The sequence below is a fragment of the Leucopleurus acutus genome (assembly GCF_964270905.1).
Source record: "Leucopleurus acutus genome assembly, chromosome: 9".
Classification (NCBI taxonomy): Eukaryota; Metazoa; Chordata; class Mammalia; order Artiodactyla; family Delphinidae; genus Leucopleurus; species Leucopleurus acutus.
In genome coordinates this window covers 12,960,508-12,979,004 of record NC_139144.1, presented here as the reverse complement: position 1 = coordinate 12,979,004, position 18,497 = coordinate 12,960,508, and the positions used below count along the sequence as shown (strand labels likewise).

At 62.6% G+C, this 18,497-nt stretch overlaps 2 protein-coding genes across 2 annotated transcripts; one reads left to right on the top strand and one right to left on the bottom strand.

Moving 5' to 3' along the window:
• Nucleotides 1-109: 109 nt before the first annotated feature.
• On the top strand, nucleotides 110-9,649 carry AEBP1 (AE binding protein 1; the record flags this gene model as incomplete). Its single annotated transcript, XM_082846055.1, has 21 exons — nucleotides 110-362; nucleotides 2,005-2,346; nucleotides 2,871-2,933; nucleotides 3,061-3,132; nucleotides 3,264-3,398; nucleotides 3,476-3,541; nucleotides 4,234-4,311; nucleotides 4,433-4,516; nucleotides 4,634-4,681; nucleotides 5,321-5,430; nucleotides 5,509-5,648; nucleotides 5,994-6,078; nucleotides 6,178-6,322; nucleotides 6,425-6,510; nucleotides 6,673-6,796; nucleotides 7,064-7,260; nucleotides 7,349-7,528; nucleotides 7,731-8,082; nucleotides 8,163-8,302; nucleotides 8,456-8,555; nucleotides 8,766-9,649. The coding sequence occupies 21 exons, from the start codon at nucleotides 110-112 to the stop codon at nucleotides 9,371-9,373; spliced, it is 3,408 nt and encodes a 1,135-aa protein (XP_082702181.1). The 3' UTR covers nucleotides 9,374-9,649.
• A 162-nt stretch (nucleotides 9,650-9,811) lies between these two features.
• On the bottom strand, nucleotides 9,812-17,530 carry POLD2 (DNA polymerase delta 2, accessory subunit). The gene is made up of 11 exons (XM_082846028.1): nucleotides 17,485-17,530; nucleotides 15,912-16,185; nucleotides 13,009-13,130; nucleotides 12,708-12,831; nucleotides 12,306-12,420; nucleotides 11,962-12,160; nucleotides 11,612-11,692; nucleotides 11,303-11,460; nucleotides 10,972-11,099; nucleotides 10,384-10,485; nucleotides 9,812-10,030 (listed from the first exon to the last, which is right to left on the bottom strand). The coding sequence occupies exons 2-11, from the start codon at nucleotides 16,129-16,131 to the stop codon at nucleotides 9,870-9,872; spliced, it is 1,410 nt and encodes a 469-aa protein (XP_082702154.1). The 5' UTR covers nucleotides 16,132-16,185; nucleotides 17,485-17,530; the 3' UTR covers nucleotides 9,812-9,869.
• Nucleotides 17,531-18,497: the final 967 nt, after the last annotated feature.

Here is an 18,497-nt window from a genome sequence, read left to right as displayed (position 1 = left end):
ACCCCGGAGTCCCCTGCCCACCCCGGAGCCCCCCCCACGCCCCTCCCCGGAGCCCCCGCCCGCCCCTCCCCGGAGGCCCCCCCCCCCGCCCCCCGTGCGGGCCGCGACCATGGCGGTCCTGCGCGGGGCGACCCTGCTCGGCTGCCTCCTGGCGCTGCTGGCACTGTGCCCCGGGGGGCGCCCGCAGACTGTGCTGACCGACGACGAGATCGAGGAGTTCCTCGAGGGCTTCCTGTCGGAGCTGGAGTCCGAGCCCCGGGAGGACGACGTGGAGGCCCCACCACCCCCTGAACCCACCCTTCCCGTCCGCAAAGCCCAGACAGGGGGCAAGCCGGGGGCGCGTCCGGGGGTGGCCGAAGAGGGTAAGAGCACCGGGTAGGGGTGGCCCTCGGTGTGATGGGGGGCCTCGGGGAGACCTGCACCTCAGGCTTGAATGGCGGGCCTCGGTGGTGTCTGGCCGAGGTCCAGTCTGCCCAGCGTGAGGAATGGCTCTGTAAGGCACAAGAGAGCCCAGATATCTGGCGGGACATTGTGCCAGGCAGAGGTCAGTGCTGGCTTGGAGCCCTTTGGGTTTGGAGACGCATCCAGCAGGTCCACTGCCCAGTGGAACTGGGTCCTCCCAATCCGTCATGCACAGCCCCAAACCCCCAGAGGGACTAGACATGAACTAACTGGGGACTTTGCTGCCCCCTGCCCAGGTCAGTTTGAACGGGAACAGCCCTGCCGTCCTGATGGGGCCACTCAGTGTGCTTGTGGCAAACGCTGGCCGTGCCCACACCACTGCCAGAGTCCCAGCCTGGGACACCAGCCTTTTACCTGTGCTGCCTGGCCTCCTACTCCAGGAGCACAGAGCCGGGGGAGGGTGTTACAGAAGACCCTCGTCTCCACAAGGCTCCCAGAGGCACTGGGCAGTAGTCCTGGGTTATTGTGAAAATTAAACGAGGTGATGCATCACCAAAGCATGTAGCCTACTGCCTCTTATATAATCAGCTGTCAATAAATCTTAGCTGTTTATTGTGACCTTCCGGAGGGTGGGCAAGGGTCTTGCTGATCTCTCTCCCAGGAGACTCCAGGGCACCATCCATCATTCCTGAGGTCAGCAGCTCCTCCCCTTCATCCCGCTCTAGATCTTTCCTGGCTCCTCCCTGGGACCCATCGCGGCCTCCCCCGCCATTCCGGTCGAGATTGCTGTCCCGGCCTCTTGCACGCTGCTGTGGCAGCTCTGTTTCTCCTGACTGTCTGCGTTTTGTAGATTTTCCAGTATTTCGGTCATGTGGCCCCCACTCCTCCATTACATTTTCAACAGCATTTGCTCAGGGGCCTGGAGGATTCCTATAGGCAGCCCTAGGCCCTGCCCCTGCTTCCTCCCTCCCCCAGACTCCGAGATGGGCGAGCAGCTGCAGTGCCCACCTATCCTATCTGTCCTCTGTGTGGCCTCAGGACCCCCTATGGTTATGGCTTCCAACCCACCCCAGACTCCTTACCCCTGGATAGGGGATAGCCCACGAGTGTCGCTTTTCTTTGAAGCTTTTCTAGCTTCAGAGAGGCCCCGGGGCCCATGCCCTTTACTTTGTGTGGCAGTTGGCAGGGAGGAGACTGCCTCCCCCTTTAGACTGGGCAGTCTCCCCAGGCCTGGATGGCTTAGTCACCTCTCTGCCCCTTCTGTGCCCAGCACAGAATAGTGGGCCCTGACTGGCCAAGGGGCCGTACGGTGAAAGAGGGGATTGTGAGGTGCTCCTCTGGAGGTTTTGGGAGATGGGAGGACGAGGGCCTACCCCCTGGGAAGCTGAGCTACCCAGGCCAAGGTGTGGTGGTGACAGAAAGCCAGTCCCAGCTCTGCCATGACTGCAAGTGGCTTCACCTCTCAGTTTCCCCCATCTGGGAAATGCAGGGCTAACAGCAGCCCCTCTGCCCAGGTTGTAGGCACCCTGCCGGGGGTGGGGGGGCACATGGGGCATAGAGGGGGTTCTTCATTGATTTTACCGGAGTCTGCATCTTGAACAGCACCTCCAGGAAAAGCCAAAGACAAAGGGAAGAAAGGAAAGAAGGACAAAGGCCCAAAGGCGACCAAGCAGCCCCCGGAGGCGCCCTCCAGGCCTCCCAAGAAGCCCAAGGAGAAGCCACCCAAGGCCACCAAGAAGCCCAAGGAGAAGCCACCCAAGGCCACCAAGAAGCCCAAGGAAAAGCCACCCAAGGCCACCAAGAAGCCCAAGGAGAAGCCACCCAAGGCCAACAAGAGGCCTCTGGCTGGGAAGAAGGCCCCCATCCCAACCCCCTCCGAAAGCCCGAAGTGGCCACTGCCCCCAGTCGCCAGCCCCGGCCTCGAGGAGCTGCCCCAGGAGGGAGGTGTGTGCTGGCTCTTCTGAGACCGTGGGGCTCTGACCTGCTGGGCTGAGGGCGGGTCCCTGAGGCCCTGCCTCTCGCAGACCCTCAGAGCCCCCAGTCCGGGTGGGCGCTGCGGCCTCACTGTTGTCCCTCCCTCGGTGCCGCTCCTCCCCTGGGGAGGAAGTGCTTGGCAGCCTCGTGGGGGGGGGCTTGCTCTCCACCGTCCTGGGATCCGTCCCCTGGGCCCCATCCAGAGCCACCTGCCCACAGCGTCACTGGGCTCTGAGCCTGGAGGGTGCCCGCCTGTGGGGGCAGCTTTGCGGCAGGGCCTCCCAGACAGCAGGGCCTGGGCTCCCCAGAAAGCCGTCCAGCTCTCTGGCCCCCCGGAAATGCCAGCAGGGTGCTTAGGGCTAGAGCAGCCCGGGCCTCCCGGGAGTGAGCTGTTCAGGGGGTGTCGGCTGGGCCCGGGTCTCGTGGAGGCTCACGGTGCAGCCAGTGGTCAGGGCAGGCCTCCCGTCCACCTGCTCCTGGGCTTTGTGTTGCAGACGGGCCCCTCCCAGATCCCTGGCAGGGCCCAGCAGGAGAGACCGACGTGGAGCGCCAGCCTGGTGAGTGGGCGCCGGCCACCTGGCCTCAGGGCACCAACCGCCCTGGCTTGCTGGGTCCCCGGGGTGGGCCGGGGTGGCGGCGTCGGGGAGTGCCTTCGATGAGGCGGCCACAAGCGCTCTCCCTCAGAGCCGGAGGAGGAGACAGAGCAGCCCACGCTGGACTACAACGACCAGATAGAGCGGGAGGACTACGAAGACTGTGAGTAGGACCCTGCCCCCCCACCCAGGCCCCGCCGGCCCCGCCTCCCCGCCTGGATCCCACCCCCGGCCCCCGGAGGCCCCACCCTCCCTGGCCTTGGCCCCGGCTCCGAGCGCCCCCCTCTCCCCCAGTTGAGTACATTCGGCGCCAGAAGCAGCCCAGGCCGCCCCCCAGCAGGAGAAGGCCAGAAAGGCTCTGGCCCGAGCGCCCCGAGGAGAAGGCTGAGCCGCCCAGGCCGGGGTTCGAGGCCCCGGAGGAGAGGATAGGTAGGATGCGGGCAGACTTGGGGGGCGGGGTGCCAGGCGAGGGGGCTCCGGCTCAACCCTGCCTCCCATCTCCACAGAGCCGCCTCTGAAGCCGCTGCCACCCAACTATGGGGACGGCTACGTGATCCCCAACTACGACGACAGTGAGTGCCTAGGGCCCCTGCCCTCTGCATCCCAAGGTCGGGCTGCCTGTGCCTCCAGCTTGGTGGGAGTTACCTGGCCACCCTCTCCAGCCTGGCCGCCCTCCCCTGATCTCCTCCCTCAGGCTGGGTCTTCCTGGCTCCCAACTTCGCTCTTCCCCCCATCGCCCTGAGCCCCAGTGGGCTTCACTCTCAGGCCCTCCGAGCTCCGGTCCTGACCACCTCGCCCCTCGTCCCTCGGGACTCCCATGCCGCCTTCCGCTCCCTCCTGCTCCCGGCCCCTTTGGACCCCATTCCCCTCCTCCTGGCCTCGGTCCCCATCAACCCCTTGGCCCCAGCTCAGCCCTCCAGACCCCCCTTCCCGCCACAGGTGCCAGTCATCCTTCGGGGCATGTCCGATGTCCGTGCCCCACTCCCTGCCCAGCCTTTCCCCACCTTTCTCCGGGCCACGCCCTGCAGGGGCGCCAGGCTGGTGACTTCCTCGGGGTCTCGCTCACCCCACCTGTGCCCAAGCAGCCTCCCCCTCCAGGAGGACCCTCCCTCCTCGTCTCAGCCCATCTGGACTCTTTAAGGCCCACCCTGATCTCACCTCCTCACCTTGTGCACCGCGCGCCCAGTCCGGCCCACTGGGCTCCTGTGAACCTAGGAGCCCCGGCTCGTGGTGGGCCATCTCATCAGGCTCTCCCTCCCCACAGTGGACTATTACTTCCGGCCTCCCAGGCCCCAGAAGCCTGACCCTGGCCTGGAAACAGATGAAGAGAAGGAGGGCCTGAGTGAGTGGACCCAGGCTGCCCCCAGCCCCCCGTGCAGGCCTGACCCCCACCCCACCTGCCCCCTGAAGCCCCCCTTAGCCTGGGGCTAAGCCGACAGGCCCTCCCCGCTTCCACCCTTCAGAGAAACCCAAAAAGGAGGGCAGCAGGCCCAAGGAGGAGGACACGCATGACAAATGGACTGCGGAGAAGGGCAAGGACCACAAAGGTGTGTCTCTGGGGGCTGGGGGCTGGGCCCACACAACCTGGGTCCCCGTGAGAGGTCCGCCAGACCCCCGGCTGCTCTGGGACCCTCAGCACCACCTCCTCCCTTTGTTGTCCCCAGGGCCCCGGAAGGGTGAGCTGGAGGAGTGGGCTCCAGCAGAGCAACTCAGTGAGTGAGGCGCTGGGGGGCTCGGGGGGAGCGGGATAGGTGCGGGGCGCTGGGGGGTGCTGTGAGGGCTGCAGCATAGCTACGAGCGCCGGGGCTGCCAAGGGCATGTATGGAGGCTGTCGGGCGGGTGTGACGGCGCTGGGGCCGTGCCATGGCCGCAGGGTGACGGCGATGGGGCACGTGACCCACCTAAGGCCACACATTGGTCCCAAACCCGGATTTCCTGTTGGCACTCCAGGCCTCCAGAGCCCCTTCCTGCTCTTAAAGTCCTGCAACGCGAACGGGAGAGGCCCTGGAGTGTCTCTGTCCTGGGCCTGACCCCAGGGGACAGAGCTCGGGGCACAAGGCAGGTGTGCAGATGGCCCCGACGCAGACAATGCCTGGGACCGGCCAGGCCCTGGGGTGGCTGTCCCTGTGAGTTCATGTGAGCCCCATGGTCCCCTGGAGCCTGGTGTCATCAGCCCGTTCTCCAGAGGGGGAAGCTGAGGCTCAGGGTGGGGAAGCACAGGCTGGAGCACAGCTGCCCTCACTGGCGCCCCCTGATGTGAGGGGAAGTGGGTGCTGGGCTCCTCCGTTCTGGGTTCGGTGGAGGGAGGGACGGAGCCAGGGGGCCACCAGCCTGGGGTGCCGTGTCCCCAGAGTGCCCCCCCATCGGGATGGAGTCGCACCGCATCGAGGACAACCAGATCCGGTCCTCCTCCATGCTGCGCCACGGCCTAGGGGCACAGCGTGGCCGGCTCAACATGCAGGTGGGTGTCGGGATGGGCCCATCTCCCAGCTGGGTAGGGGTTCCCTGCCTGCTCAGCCCGCCTGCTTGTCCCCGACAGGCCGGCGACACTGAGGACGACTACTACGACGGGGCGTGGTGTGCCGAGGACGACTCTCAGACCCAGTGGATCGAGGTGGACACCAGAAGGACCACCAAGTTCACGGGCGTCATCACCCAGGGCCGCGACTCCAGCATCCAGTAAGTCCACCAGGCTCACAGGCACTTGGTGGGGGCAGGTGGCTCCAGGCACAGCTCTGAGTCCCGTTCAGAACTTTCCAGTGGGCCTTCCAGGGCCCTCCCCCGCCCCACCCCACCCCACCGCCACTCCTCGGTTATGGCCGGTCGGTTCCCTGGGTCGAGATAAGCAAACCAGTCGCCCACGGCCACGCAGCGGGCATGGCAGCCTCTCCCGACATCCGGGCCAACACCACACACCTGCTAGCTCTTAGGTTCTTGGGCCCAGAAGAGGGGGCTCAGGCCGCCTGAGGGCCTGAACCTGGGGCGGGGAGAGAAGCCTTACCCTGACCACCATCCGCTCCCCAGTGACGACTTCGTGACCTCCTTCTTCGTGGGCTTCAGCAATGACAGCCAGACATGGGTGATGTACACCAACGGCTACGAGGAAATGGTGGGCACCTGAGCCCTCGGCTCTATACGCCCCTCGTCTGAACCGCAGGTGGGCTCTCGGCTGGGGTTGGGGGCTGCTCTGAGGCCTGCCTCTTCCCAGACCTTCCGTGGGAACGTGGACAAGGACACACCTGTGCTCAGCGAGCTCCCGGAGCCGGTGGTGGCCCGTTTCATCCGCATCTACCCACTCACCTGGAACGGCAGCCTATGCATGCGCCTGGAGGTGCTGGGGTGCCCCATGTCCCGTGAGTGCAGGGGGCTGGCAGGGGCATGGATGGGAAGCTGGGGCAACCCGCGGTGGGCTGGCAGGTGGCCAGCTCAAGGCCCTGTCTGCCCACCCTCTGCAGCTGTCCACAGCTACTATGCACAGAACGAGGTGTTGACCACCGACGACCTGGACTTCCGGCACCACAGCTATAAGGACATGCGCCAGGTTGGGGTGCTTGTCCTGAGGCCACGGACTGGGCTCAGGGCTAACAGGGGAGCCTCCCCATAGAGCAGACCCAGGCCGTGGGAGAGATGTGGTCACTGCGGGTGGGCTGGGGGTGGCGGGAGTAGGTGGGCTGCGTAACTCTGTGTCTTCTCTGGCACCCAGTTGATGAAGGTGGTGAACGAGCAGTGCCCCACTATCACCCGCACATACAGCCTAGGGAAGAGCTCGCGTGGGCTCAAGATCTACGCCATGGAGATCTCGGACAACCCCGGGGATCACGAGTTGGGTGAGGGCCCCGACAGCCCCCTGGAGGCCTGGCCCTCCCCACGCCCAACAGATTATAGAGGCAAGGCCCTGGCACTGTAGCTGGGTCTGCGCCGTTGATGTTTCCAGCTCACCACCTCCCACCTATCTTTGGAGCCCCTTGCTGGGCCCTACAATCCTCAGCCACCCTCACCCCTCTGGGGATGAGGCCGGTTTGGGTCCTTCCTCAGATCCCCTGGGCCTCAGGCCTCAGGAGGCTGCTTGGTTGCTGAGGCTCCTGCCCTTACAGGGGAGCCTGAGTTCCGCTACACAGCTGGTATCCATGGCAACGAGGTGCTAGGCCGAGAGCTGCTGCTGCTACTAATGCAGTACCTGTGCCGCGAGTACCGAGACGGAAACCCGCGCGTGCGCAGCCTGGTGCAGGACACGCGCATCCACCTCGTGCCCTCGCTGAATCCTGACGGCTACGAGGTGGCAGCGCAGACGGTGGGTAGAGGGAAGGGGGTAAGGCAGGGCCAGGGTGGGGCAGGGCTGTGGGTGGGCTGCTGATGCTTACCCCCACCTGCTCCCCCAGGGCTCAGAGTTTGGGAACTGGGCGCTGGGACTGTGGACCGAGGAGGGCTTTGACATCTATGAGGACTTCCCGGATCTCAACTCAGTGCTCTGGGGAGCTGAGGAGAGGAAATGGGTTCCCTACCGGGTCCCCAACAATAACCTGCCCATCCCTGAACACTACCTGTCTCCAGATGCCACGGTGAGGCCCAGCAGGGCCTGTGGGAGCAGCCCGGACCCTGGGGTCCTGGAGCTCCGGACTTGGGGGTGGGCTGTGGGTTACCCAGCCCGGGTGCTGAGACTGCAGGGCCTTGGAGGGACTGAGGGGGCATGAGTACCAGTATGGGGTCTACATGGAGGGTGATGGAGGCTGTAGCCCACACCTCACATACTGGCCACCCTAGGTGTCCACGGAGGTCCGGGCTATCATTGCCTGGATGGAGAAGAACCCCTTCGTGCTGGGAGCGAACCTGAACGGCGGCGAGCGGCTCGTGTCCTACCCCTATGACATGGCCCGCACGCCCAGCCAGGAGCAGCTGCTGGCCGCGGCCATGGCAGCTGCCCGGGGAGAGGATGAAGAAGAAGCATCTGAGGCCCAAGAGACCCCAGACCACGCCATCTTCCGCTGGCTGTCCATCTCCTTCGCCTCTACCCACCTCACCATGACCGAGCCCTACCGGGGAGGGTGCCAAGCGCAGGACTACACTGGCGGCATGGGCATCGTCAACGGGGCCAAGTGGAAACCCCGCTCTGGGAGTGAGTCAGCCTGGGAGGGTCTGCGGTGGGGCATCTGGTGTGGGCAGGGGTGACTGCGGCTCTGTGTCTGCCCTGCCCAGCTATCAACGACTTCAGTTACCTGCACACCAACTGCCTGGAACTCTCCATCTACCTGGGCTGCGACAAGTTCCCTCACGAGAGTGAGCTGCCCCGAGAGTGGGAGAACAACAAGGAAGCTCTGCTCACCTTCATGGAGCAGGTGTGCGGGCTGCCGGGGAGGGCGTGCAGGTGGAGGAGTGGGGCAGCATTTGGGGAGAGGGTGGTGAAGGGCGAGGGGACCTCGTGCATGGGACAGGGCAGCAGCAGACCCAGTGGGCTCTCCATGTGGACACCCGCCCTGCCTCCCCTGCAGGTTCACCGCGGCATCAAGGGGGTTGTGACGGACGAGCAGGGCATCCCTATCGCCAACGCCACCATCTCCGTGAGCGGCATTAACCACGGAGTGAAGACAGGTACACAAGTGCATACCTCTACGCCACTCTGCCTCCCGAGGTGGGGGGCACCAAATCTGTACGTGCCGTTGGCAAGGCAAGCCTGGCCTGCCTAGCACGTCCCTGCTCCTCTGGAGCCCCCCAGAGGGAGGGCTAGGGGGATCTCGGACAGGAGGACTGGGGCCTGGGAGGGGGTACTCCTAGGCAGCCGAACCCGTCCTCCCTCTGCAGCAAGTGGCGGCGATTACTGGCGCATCCTGAACCCGGGGGAGTACCGCGTGACGGCCCACGCGGAGGGCTACACCCCGAGCTCCAAGACCTGCAACGTGGATTACGACATCGGGGCCACCCAGTGCAACTTCATCTTGGCTCGCTCCAACTGGAAGCGCATCCGGGAGATCATGGCCATGAACGGGAACCGGCCCATCCCGCACATCGACCCGTCGCGCCCCATGACCCCCCAGCAGCGGCGCATGCAACGCCGCCGCCTGCAGTACCGGCTGCGCATGCGCGAACAGATGCGGCTCCGGCGCCTGAACGCCACCGCCAGCCCGGCCACCGTCCCCACGTCGCCCCCCACCCCCCCGACACTGCTCCCCACCCCCTCCCTCGCCCCCTCCCCCGCCCCAAGTTCTACCCTGGGTCCCTGGCACTTTCCACCCGAGACCACAGCTGGCTGGGAGGAGTCAGAGACCGAGACCTACACGGAGGTGGTGACGGAGTTTGGGACAGAGCTGGCGCCCGAGGAGGGTGAGGAGGAGGAGAGAAAGATGGTCACGGGCCAGGAGATCCCCTTCACCACAGTTGAGACCTACACAGTGAACTTCGGGGACTTCTGAGAACAGGTCTGCCAACGCGCGAGCTTGCACCAGTAGTCACACTGCCCTGGCCTGCTCAGCGGCCATCAGCAAAAGGAAAGACCCCCGGTGTGGGCCCTGCCAGGAGGGGGCATGAAGTGATGGAGACCTAGGAGCCAGGGTCTGTGTCAGGCGTCTGCTCCACCGGCCGCTCTGCTGCAGGGCCGGGCTGGGGCAGCTTGAGCGAGCCCGGGTACGGGGGGGTGGTGGGGGCAGACTTCTCCACCATCTGCTCCGGCCACACCAATAAACCAAGCTCACGGCAGATGTGTCACTGACCACTTGCCATCCTGACCAGCTGGGAGAGGGGAGGAGGAGGGAGGCTCTCTCCACAGGAGTGCCCTGGCCCGCCACCGGGTCTGCCCAGCTCAACACCAGTAAACACTCAGGCTTTATTTACAAAGGCAAAGCTGCCATGGTGCTGACGCCACAGGGAAGGAATAGCCGGGGCCTCTCCGGACAAGGCCGCCTCTGTGAGTCAGGGGCCCAGATCCAGGCCTCCCAGGTCCTCCTCCTCCGCCCCAAAGCCTGAGAAGCTGATGGGCTGGCATGCCAGGCTGCGCAGGTTCACCAGACAGGCGGTCTGTGTGGTGCTAAAGTCCGGAACAGCCACCAGCAACACTGTCTGGTCCTCGGGGCCTGCAAAGAAGCCACGTGGGGGCGCGCCTTAGGTTCTGGGTGAGGCCCGTCTCAAAGGGAAGTCACCAGAAGTGAACAGGAGCCCCCCATCAGCACCATGGGAGCGTGGACCACAGAAGCTCCTTGAGACCAGAAACGAAAAGGGCCAAGGATGCCATAAAGGTCCAAGGCTAAAGCCACACTGACCAGAATGAGCTCTGGTGGGGACAGTTTCAGTCCCTGCAGAGCCTGGGCTGTCCACCCATGGGCGCCTGGACACTCCAACACAGGCTTTCTCTCTGAGCCCTGGCCCCAGCTGAGAGCGTGTCACCCGCGTCAGCCCAGGCCTGGGACCCCCAGAAGACAAAACTTACCTCGGATGATTTTGGAGCCAAAGCTGAGGGTATTGCCACAAAAATAGACGTGAGGGCACTCCAGAAAGATGAACGGGTCGGTGTTGTAGAAAGGGTAACAACCTGGAGAAGGAGGACCCACAGCTGAGAGTGGGGCTTCTCAGCCGCAGCACGGAGACACCTACACATCTCGGGTAGGGCTGTCCCGTGTAGGACGCGGAGTGCCATCTCACACACGTGACCCTGTGGCAGCTGCCACAACAAAAACATCTCCACACACTGTTGCGTGGCCCCAGAGGCAGGGCAGTATGCTCTGCCGCTGCCGCCTTCGCCCTTCTGGGTGGGCACCGGGCCAGGGTGCAGTGCTCCGACCGGCCCTAGCTCCCACTGTGCTCCCATGGCCTTCAGCCCTAAGCAGGGCCTTGGCCACGAACAGACGTAAGATTCCACAGTAGCTCCCAAGACAAACCAAGCTTTGGGGCTTTTCCTTAGATAGGTCACGGCTAGGCTGGTGGGTGCAAATCCAGGCTGGGAACCCTCCGAGCATGACAGGAGCCCCTTTGGCCTTCCCCGGCCCTTTGCTCCACACCACTGTCTGAGTCCCAGTACCTAGGGTGTCAGGGGCTGTAGGGCTGACGTGACGGACTTGCAGGGTCCACTCCAGGATCTCCAAGTGGTCCTCCATGCTGCTGTACCGGAAGATGTCACTCACGTTCTGTCCCGACGTCCCCAGGAATCTGCAAGGCAGGGCTCAGCTGACCCCACCCTGGGGGGCCACCGTCTGCACTCCTCCCACAGCTGCCGGCCCAGAGCTCACCTGGCACCCTCACAGGGAGTCCCGAGCTCGACTCCAGGTGGGCCCTCCACAGCCCTGGGCCCAACCCTCCCCTCCTGGTGCCACCGAGGCAGAAGGCCAGGGGTCAGCCTGGAGTGGGGCTACCTGACTCCGTCGATGGTGGCCTGGTAGGGGTTGGTGACCAGCTGGAGCGTGGAGTAGGCAGTGGCCAGTGGGAACATGCAGGGGTGCAGGGGCTGCTGGGGGAGCGTGTAGTTTGTTGGGTCAAATTCGCCTGGCATCACGTCCACGGGCACGGAAGCCTGGAGGGCACAGGGGCAGGGGAGCTCGCAGGGCCCAGCTCCCTCCATACGCACCCCACTGGAGTCCACCTTCCCCAGCCCACCTTCCAGTGCCCAACTGCAGTGCCAGAGACCCCGATCCCGAGCACTGGCCTGCCCCCAGCTCACTCACGCTCAGCTGCAGGAGGATCTCGTCCAGCATCTTGACAGCCTCCACGCTGGCTGCCTGGGTCTTCTTGGTTAAGTACTTGGCCTGGGAGGAGAAGCCCATACACAGGCGATCAGGCCCCAAGGGAGGCTTACATCAAAGCCATACCCAGAGCCCCCGCCAGGAGGGCTAAGAGCAGAGCAAAGCCCCACCCACAGGGGGACAGTAAGACTTCCGGGCCTCCGGCCCCCACCACCGCCCTCAGAAAGCAGGGCCTGAGGACAGGAGATTCCTGGGTCACCAGGCCTGCGAGACCCCGTGCCCGACGCTCCGCGGGGAAGGAGGGCTTGAACGCAGGCAGGTGGGTGCCGTACCTTATTGATGGAGTCTCTGCTCTGGGTGTTGTGGCTCAGGAGGTTCCCAGCAAGGATGACCCGGGAGACGTGGGCGGCGCTGCACTGCTCCCCTTCATCCCCAAGCTGCCCCGTCACCACGTCCACCAGCAGCTGGGTGCCCAGCAGGCTCTCGCCCCCGCCTCCACCCAGGCCCAGGCCGGACACCAGCAGCACAAACCTGCCGGAAGAAGTCGGGGTCTTCGTGGGTGCTGGGAGGGCCGCGTGGAGCTCCTGGTGGGGCTCTGTCACCATCACAGGGGAGCAGGGGCCAGCGAATGTGACTCCCCCGGACCACTGACCGGACCCGGGCCCCTGCTCCTCACCTGGCCGTGTCGAGGGGGCGTGTGGGCTTCTGGGGCGCAAGCCCTGCAAAGCAGTGGTCCTCCACCAGGAACTTCCCGTCGTCTCCTGCAGAGCCCAGCACAGCCAGGACCGTCCCTGGGAAGCAGCAGGGTCAGGCCCAGGAGGGGGGGCCCGAGGGGCTACCACCCCCTTCCAGGCACCCAGATGACAAAACCAGCAGCTCTCCTCTGCTGGTGAGTTCTCACTGAGGACTCAGGACTGGGCATCTGCTTCCTGGAGTCAAGTGCCTTTGGGCGGAGGTGGGAAGAACTGACCCCTACCTGGGTCTCACCCACCGCCTGGACCCAAACCCATGGCTGCAAGAATAATGCAGGTGTTCGCCAGCACCCAGAGGTGTGGGCCACCCCCTCCCCCCTCCCCACCTGTGACCAGCTTTGCCACGTCGATGGCGCCCGCCAGTTTGATACGCTGCAATTCATCTTCCAAGATCAGTTCATCGTCTGCGTGGATGTATTTGCTCCGAGGAGGCTGGGGGAGCAGGTTGTGCTGGAATTCAAAGATGGGAGTGGTCATGGGGCCAGAGCCCACTCTGGCTCCGGTGCCACGTCAGTGAGATGGCCCTGCAGCCCCCTCCCCCATGGGCAGAGGCCCAGCCCTGATTCCCAGGATGCAAGGCAGGTGGCCCCAGGGAAGTATTCTGGGGGCAGCCCGTGTGGGCCTCACCTCTTCGCTGACCTCCCGCAGGATGGACGGCTGCAGCAGCATGGCCTTGAAGAGGGTCCCTACCACACAGCACTTCTCCCCAGGCTGCAGCTCACACAGCTTCTTAATCAGGACTCCATTGCCTGCGGCGCGAGGGGTCTGAGCTCAGAGACGAGCCCCCTCCACCCCCTCACGGCCACAGAGCACCGCGGCCCTGGGGCCCTGGCCTCCACGAGGAGGGAGAGAACATCAAATGCAAGGACCCCTTAGACCTAAAGGATCGCTTGGCCCCAGGGGGACAGAGGGACTCTGAATGTGCCTGCGCTCTGGATGCCAAGCGTTCTCACAAGAGAGGCAGACATGCAGAGAAGGCGACGTGAAGATGGGGCAGAGACGGGAGGGAGGCAGCCGCGGGCCCAGCAGTGCCGGGGCAGCCACCAGAAGCTGGAAGAGGCAAGGAAGGACTGGAGGGAACGCGGCCCTGCCGACACCTGCATCTCGGAGCCCTGGCCTCCAGAACTGGGAGAGGATAGACTTCTGTTGTTTGAAGGCACTCAGTTTGCGGCTCTGTTGTTTATTACAACGGCCACAGGAAGCTAATGCAGAGTTTCTTCACTTATACCTAAATTATAACGCTGATCCTTAGAAGGAGGTATGCCAAGTCTCAACACAGCCCTGCCCTAACAATATTACAGTCTCTTTTGAGAGTTTGGATTCTTTCATCCGCCCCACAAATGCCTCGTCATCTGAAAACAGAGATACCCCAAATCCAAACTTCATATCCCCACCCGCCCCATTCTGCTCCCTGTGGAGTCACCAGAGGGCCTGGGATCCCAGAGAACAGCACACAGGAAGCGTTAGGGACGGGCAGGAAGACGGGCGTGGGAGAGGGGTGGTATGCAGCGGTCACTCGGGTGGGCAGGAGGGAGGAACCACGTCCCAGAAGGCCTGAGGGTCTGTTAGTACAGACCCCAAGCCTGGAGAAAACGCTAACAGGAGGTGATGGGATAATGTGGACTCGGGACCAGCCCGTTCCTTAGCCCGGTGACCCCAGCACGTATCCCTCCTGCCCCGGAATAACCAAGAACATCGCACAGATCCACGCCCTGGGGAGCGAGGGGGAGTACTTCAAAATAAGATAAGGAGGGCGCCGGCACTGGATAGAAATGCCAGACGCCACGAGACAACAGATGCCAAAGCCACAATGTCCACCGAGCACTCACTCAGCCCCCGGTGGCCGTGCCAAGCCCTGCGCTTGGAATTCTTCCACCCCCGACAACACGCCATTGGAGATATTATTATACCCTACCACCTGGCTGAGGAAACTGAGGCACAGAGAGATTAAGGAACACGCCCAAGGCTACCCAGCTGAGATCCAGCGTGCATGTCTGAGCACCAGGTAGAACCACACAGCCCTGTGCTGAGGGCGGGACATCTGTCCATCCAGGCGGAGTGTGGGCGCCAGGCCAGGCGCCAGCACCGAGAGCGAACCCGAAGGCCCATCCTTGCCCTCACTGAGCTTCCGGCGCAGACAGAGAGGCAAGAGCAGGAAAGGCGGGATCTGCCGCTGGGACAAGTGCCGCGAACGGAGAAGGCCCTGCTGGCCCAGGCGGCCTCTCGAAGCACAGGATGTTTCAGCTGAGGTTGTGAAGGAAGCCTGGGGACAGAGTGTGCCGGGGACAGAGCGTGCCAGGCGCAGGGAGAGCCAAAGGTAAGAAAGGGCTTGAGGTGTTCAGGAAACTTGTGAGTGGAGAGAGGTGAATTCTGACATGGACTGAGCTCTGGGGAGGAAGCCTGGCCACGCAGAGAAGCCACGTGGTGAGTGAACGATGCTGCCTACTGTCAGTCACCCAGCCAAGGCCCCATTCATCGTGGGCCCCACTCTGTGAACAGAATAAAATGGCTGCTTTCTGTCACCGGGCAGCTTTGTTAGAAGAGAAACCTGACGGGGATATGTATATACGTGTAACTGATTCACTTTGCTGGGCGGTAGAAACTAACACAACATTGTAAAGCAACTAGACTCCAATAAAAATTAATAAAAAAAAAAAGAAGAGACACCTGGTACCACAGCAGATGCTGCTGTAAAGAGTCTAAAAGATGACATTGACCTTAGGCTCGAGGAGGGTGTCCTCGAGGACTTCAAGGAAAGTGAGAGAAAGGCATTGGGAGACAGAGGAAGGAGACCCTGGCAGAGAGAAGGTGAATAACACTTTTGCCTGCAGTAAGGAAAACAGAAAACATCTCTAACATGAGGATGTAGCTAGGAGATCGGGTCAAGTGTTCTCCTGGCTGCGTATAATAAAACCGGAGTCAATCCAGCTGACCTGGTGGGATGGGACAGGCCTGGGAGCCAGTGCTCGTCAAAGCTTTCCCAGTGGTTCCAATGTGCAGCCTGGGCTGAAACCCAGCAAGCCTGGTGCTGGGCGGCGGGGTGGGGGTGGGGGGCGCAATAAAAAGGAATAAGACACGGTCTCACCCACAAAATTTCAGTTTAAAGACATAACACATGAAATGAAAACTACGTGGAAAGCTACCCTTTTTTTTTTTGTAATTTTTTTTTTTTTTTGGCTGCACCACGAGGCATGTGGGATCGCAGTTCCCCAACCAGGGATCGAACCCATGCCCCCTGCATTGGAAGCGAGGAGTCTGAACCACTGGACCACCAGGGAAGTCCCAGAAAGCCACTCGTATAAATAGTAACAATGGGGTGATGGGGCATCACCCAAAAGTTGAAGGTGGTGGGGGTCCTACTTCATCAAGAATAACTTAAAAGCAGGAAAGATCACCAAGGAAGAAATGGGGAAAAAAAAGAAAAAGGCCTGCACGCCCAGGCCACTTGATTAGGAAAGACAGACGACCCCAAGGGTCTGGAGACCCCTGCCCAACAAACCCAGAAGCACTTCCCCAAACTCATTACTTACCCCAGCGCTGCTGGGCCCGGCTCACCAGGAAGGGCCTCATCTGGATGAGGCGGGTGGCATAAATGTGGGCATACTGCCGGCTAAAGTTGCGCTCCCCCAGCCGGAAGGGCTGCGAGGAGTTGGTGTAAGTCACCACGGGCACCCGGGCAAAGGTAGCGTTGCTGGCTGATGGTGGGGACAGCAGAGTGTGGGCCCTCTGGGCAGCCTGCTCAGAAAACATGTCCGTGCTTGATGTGTCCGGACCGCTGTGGCCGGGACAGGGAGGAGGTGGTCCCTGAAAGGACACAAAGGCAGTCCTGCAATCCCTGCAACCTCCGCGGCAGCCGCGTCCCTAGTGTGGCTCCACCGCACCCGCAGGGCCCTGAGGGTGGGGGAGACTTGTGGTGCACACCAGACTCCGGCCAGAACAGCACCTGGAACTCGACTAGGTTGGATACCAGGGTCCCCTGTAACCTGCAAAAAGGGAGATGAGGAAAGCTAGGAAATGCTTCTCCCACTGGCGCTCTCCAAACCCATCTCAAGGGTCCACTGCCTGCTCCACACCTCAACCTAGACAATGATCAAGGTCTCAAATTCCATGCCCCAAATGGAATTCCTCATCTGCCTCCATCCAGCTCCCTGGCACCTGCCCCATCTCAAGGCATGAGGCCAGCCTTATTATTACACAAGCCTACCATAAAATAATTAGCCTATGATTAAAAATATAAATAAAACAAAACATAGATCAGTCACTTCTCTGCTCGAAACCCTCCAAAGGTTCCCCATTTCACGGAATAAAACCCCAAGTCCCTACAGTGGCCTATGAGATCTGCCCCACTGGTCCTGCCCTCCTGTCCCCCAACCAGGAGGCCTGCTCTTCTCCCTCAGGTCCCTCAGGTCTGCTCAAACCTCACCTTCTCCACCTGCAACCCTCCCCTGGCACTTCTGTTCCTCCAATGTTTATTGTTTTCCATGGCATTTATCTTCCAACAGACAATACATTTTAAGTTTATTGTCTGCCTCCTCTGACTAGAATAAAAGCTCCAGGAGAGCAGAGGCATCAGCACCTGAGCCCACTTTCCAGAAGCAGCCCGGAGCCCCACTGAGACGTACTGTAGGCGTCAGATCCACAGCAGGTTCCAAGATCAGTGCGTGGAGCAGCTCAGTCATTTCTTTACATGCGTACAGGGATGATAATAGTTTGCATGGAATGGGTTAAAAAAGACGTGGCACTAAAACCGATTTCTTCCTCCCGCCTTTTTAGCACAGCTATTAGGTGGCTTGAATTTTGCCCTACAGAACAGCTCTGGGCTGGGACGGTATCTGAATCAACTATCTGCCCCAAAGTGTAGAGCGGCGGCAGCGCTCTGGCCGCAGTCTCGAAGGAGTCTCGCGGCCTGAATCCCCAGGCCACGGCCCCGGCCCGCAACCTGGGGCCGTCTGGGGGAGTACAGCACAGAGCCTGCTCAGACCTCCCTCGCGAGATGCCTGTTAACCCGCCCCCACGCGAGGACACCCAAAGAGCCAGCCCCCCCAAAGAGCCAGCCCCCCCCCCAAGCATCCACGCGGCCTGGGGAAGCGAGACCCCACTCACCTAGCCGCACGCCGCGGCCCCGCCCACAGCCGCGCGCCATCTCCCGCCAATCCGCGCGCCTTGCCCCGCCCACAGAGGCATCTCGCCAATCACTGCGTGCTCCACCATGCTCATCATCGCGGGGACCGCTCACCGCCGCGCACCTCCTCCCGCCACTCCGCGAGCCTCGCCCCGCCCATGCTGCACCCCGCCAATGACAGCGCGCTCCACCATGCTAATCACCCCCCCAGGGCTCGCCCACAGCCGCGCCCGCCCCGTCCATTGACGCGCGCCCCGCCCCTGAGCTCTGCGCGTGCGCGGGATCACGCCCCCGACTCCAAGGGAAACGCGGGGCGGGGTTGCAGCTTAGAGGCTAGTGTGCACTCGTGTGCGCCGTGACGCCCCGACCCGGCCCTTCCCGGAGGCCTGACCCTGAGGTCACTGCGCCTTCCCGAGAGTTGGCGCCCCTTGCGCCACCCCAGGACACCGCTGGGTCCCCGCTTCTGCGGTGGACGGTGGGAGGGCTGAGGACGATGGTTGCACCGCCTAAGGGGAGCGATTACTCTGCCGCAAGTCCGAGGACAGGGCCGGGCACTGGGTTCCAGAACAGTGGGGGAGGACTTAGAGTTAGGGTCAGGGAAGCGGACTGGCTGGCTGAGGCCTTTCGCACGGGGCCAACAGCCCTGCCAGCCTCCACCCAACACTTCCTGGTCTCTGTTGTCCTCACTGCCTCTCGTCATCCGCACTCCTCCTACCCACCAAGGAATTCTCGTGCCGTCCCGCACTTCGTGCGGGCTCTTTTCCACATCTCCACCAATCCACATCGCTTGGAATTCCTAAGCGAGCCCCAGTGGCCCTTCCCCATGACGCTTCCTCTCCACTCCCACCAGCGCCGGGATTCAGTCTCTTTAGCACATGCGTTCTGCTGGTTCACTCTGCATCTGTTTCTCAAGTCCCAGTCTTGTCTCCGCAACAAAGTAGATAATAGTTATGGATAACACATAAAAGCCCTTGCTATGGACCTGACACTGTTC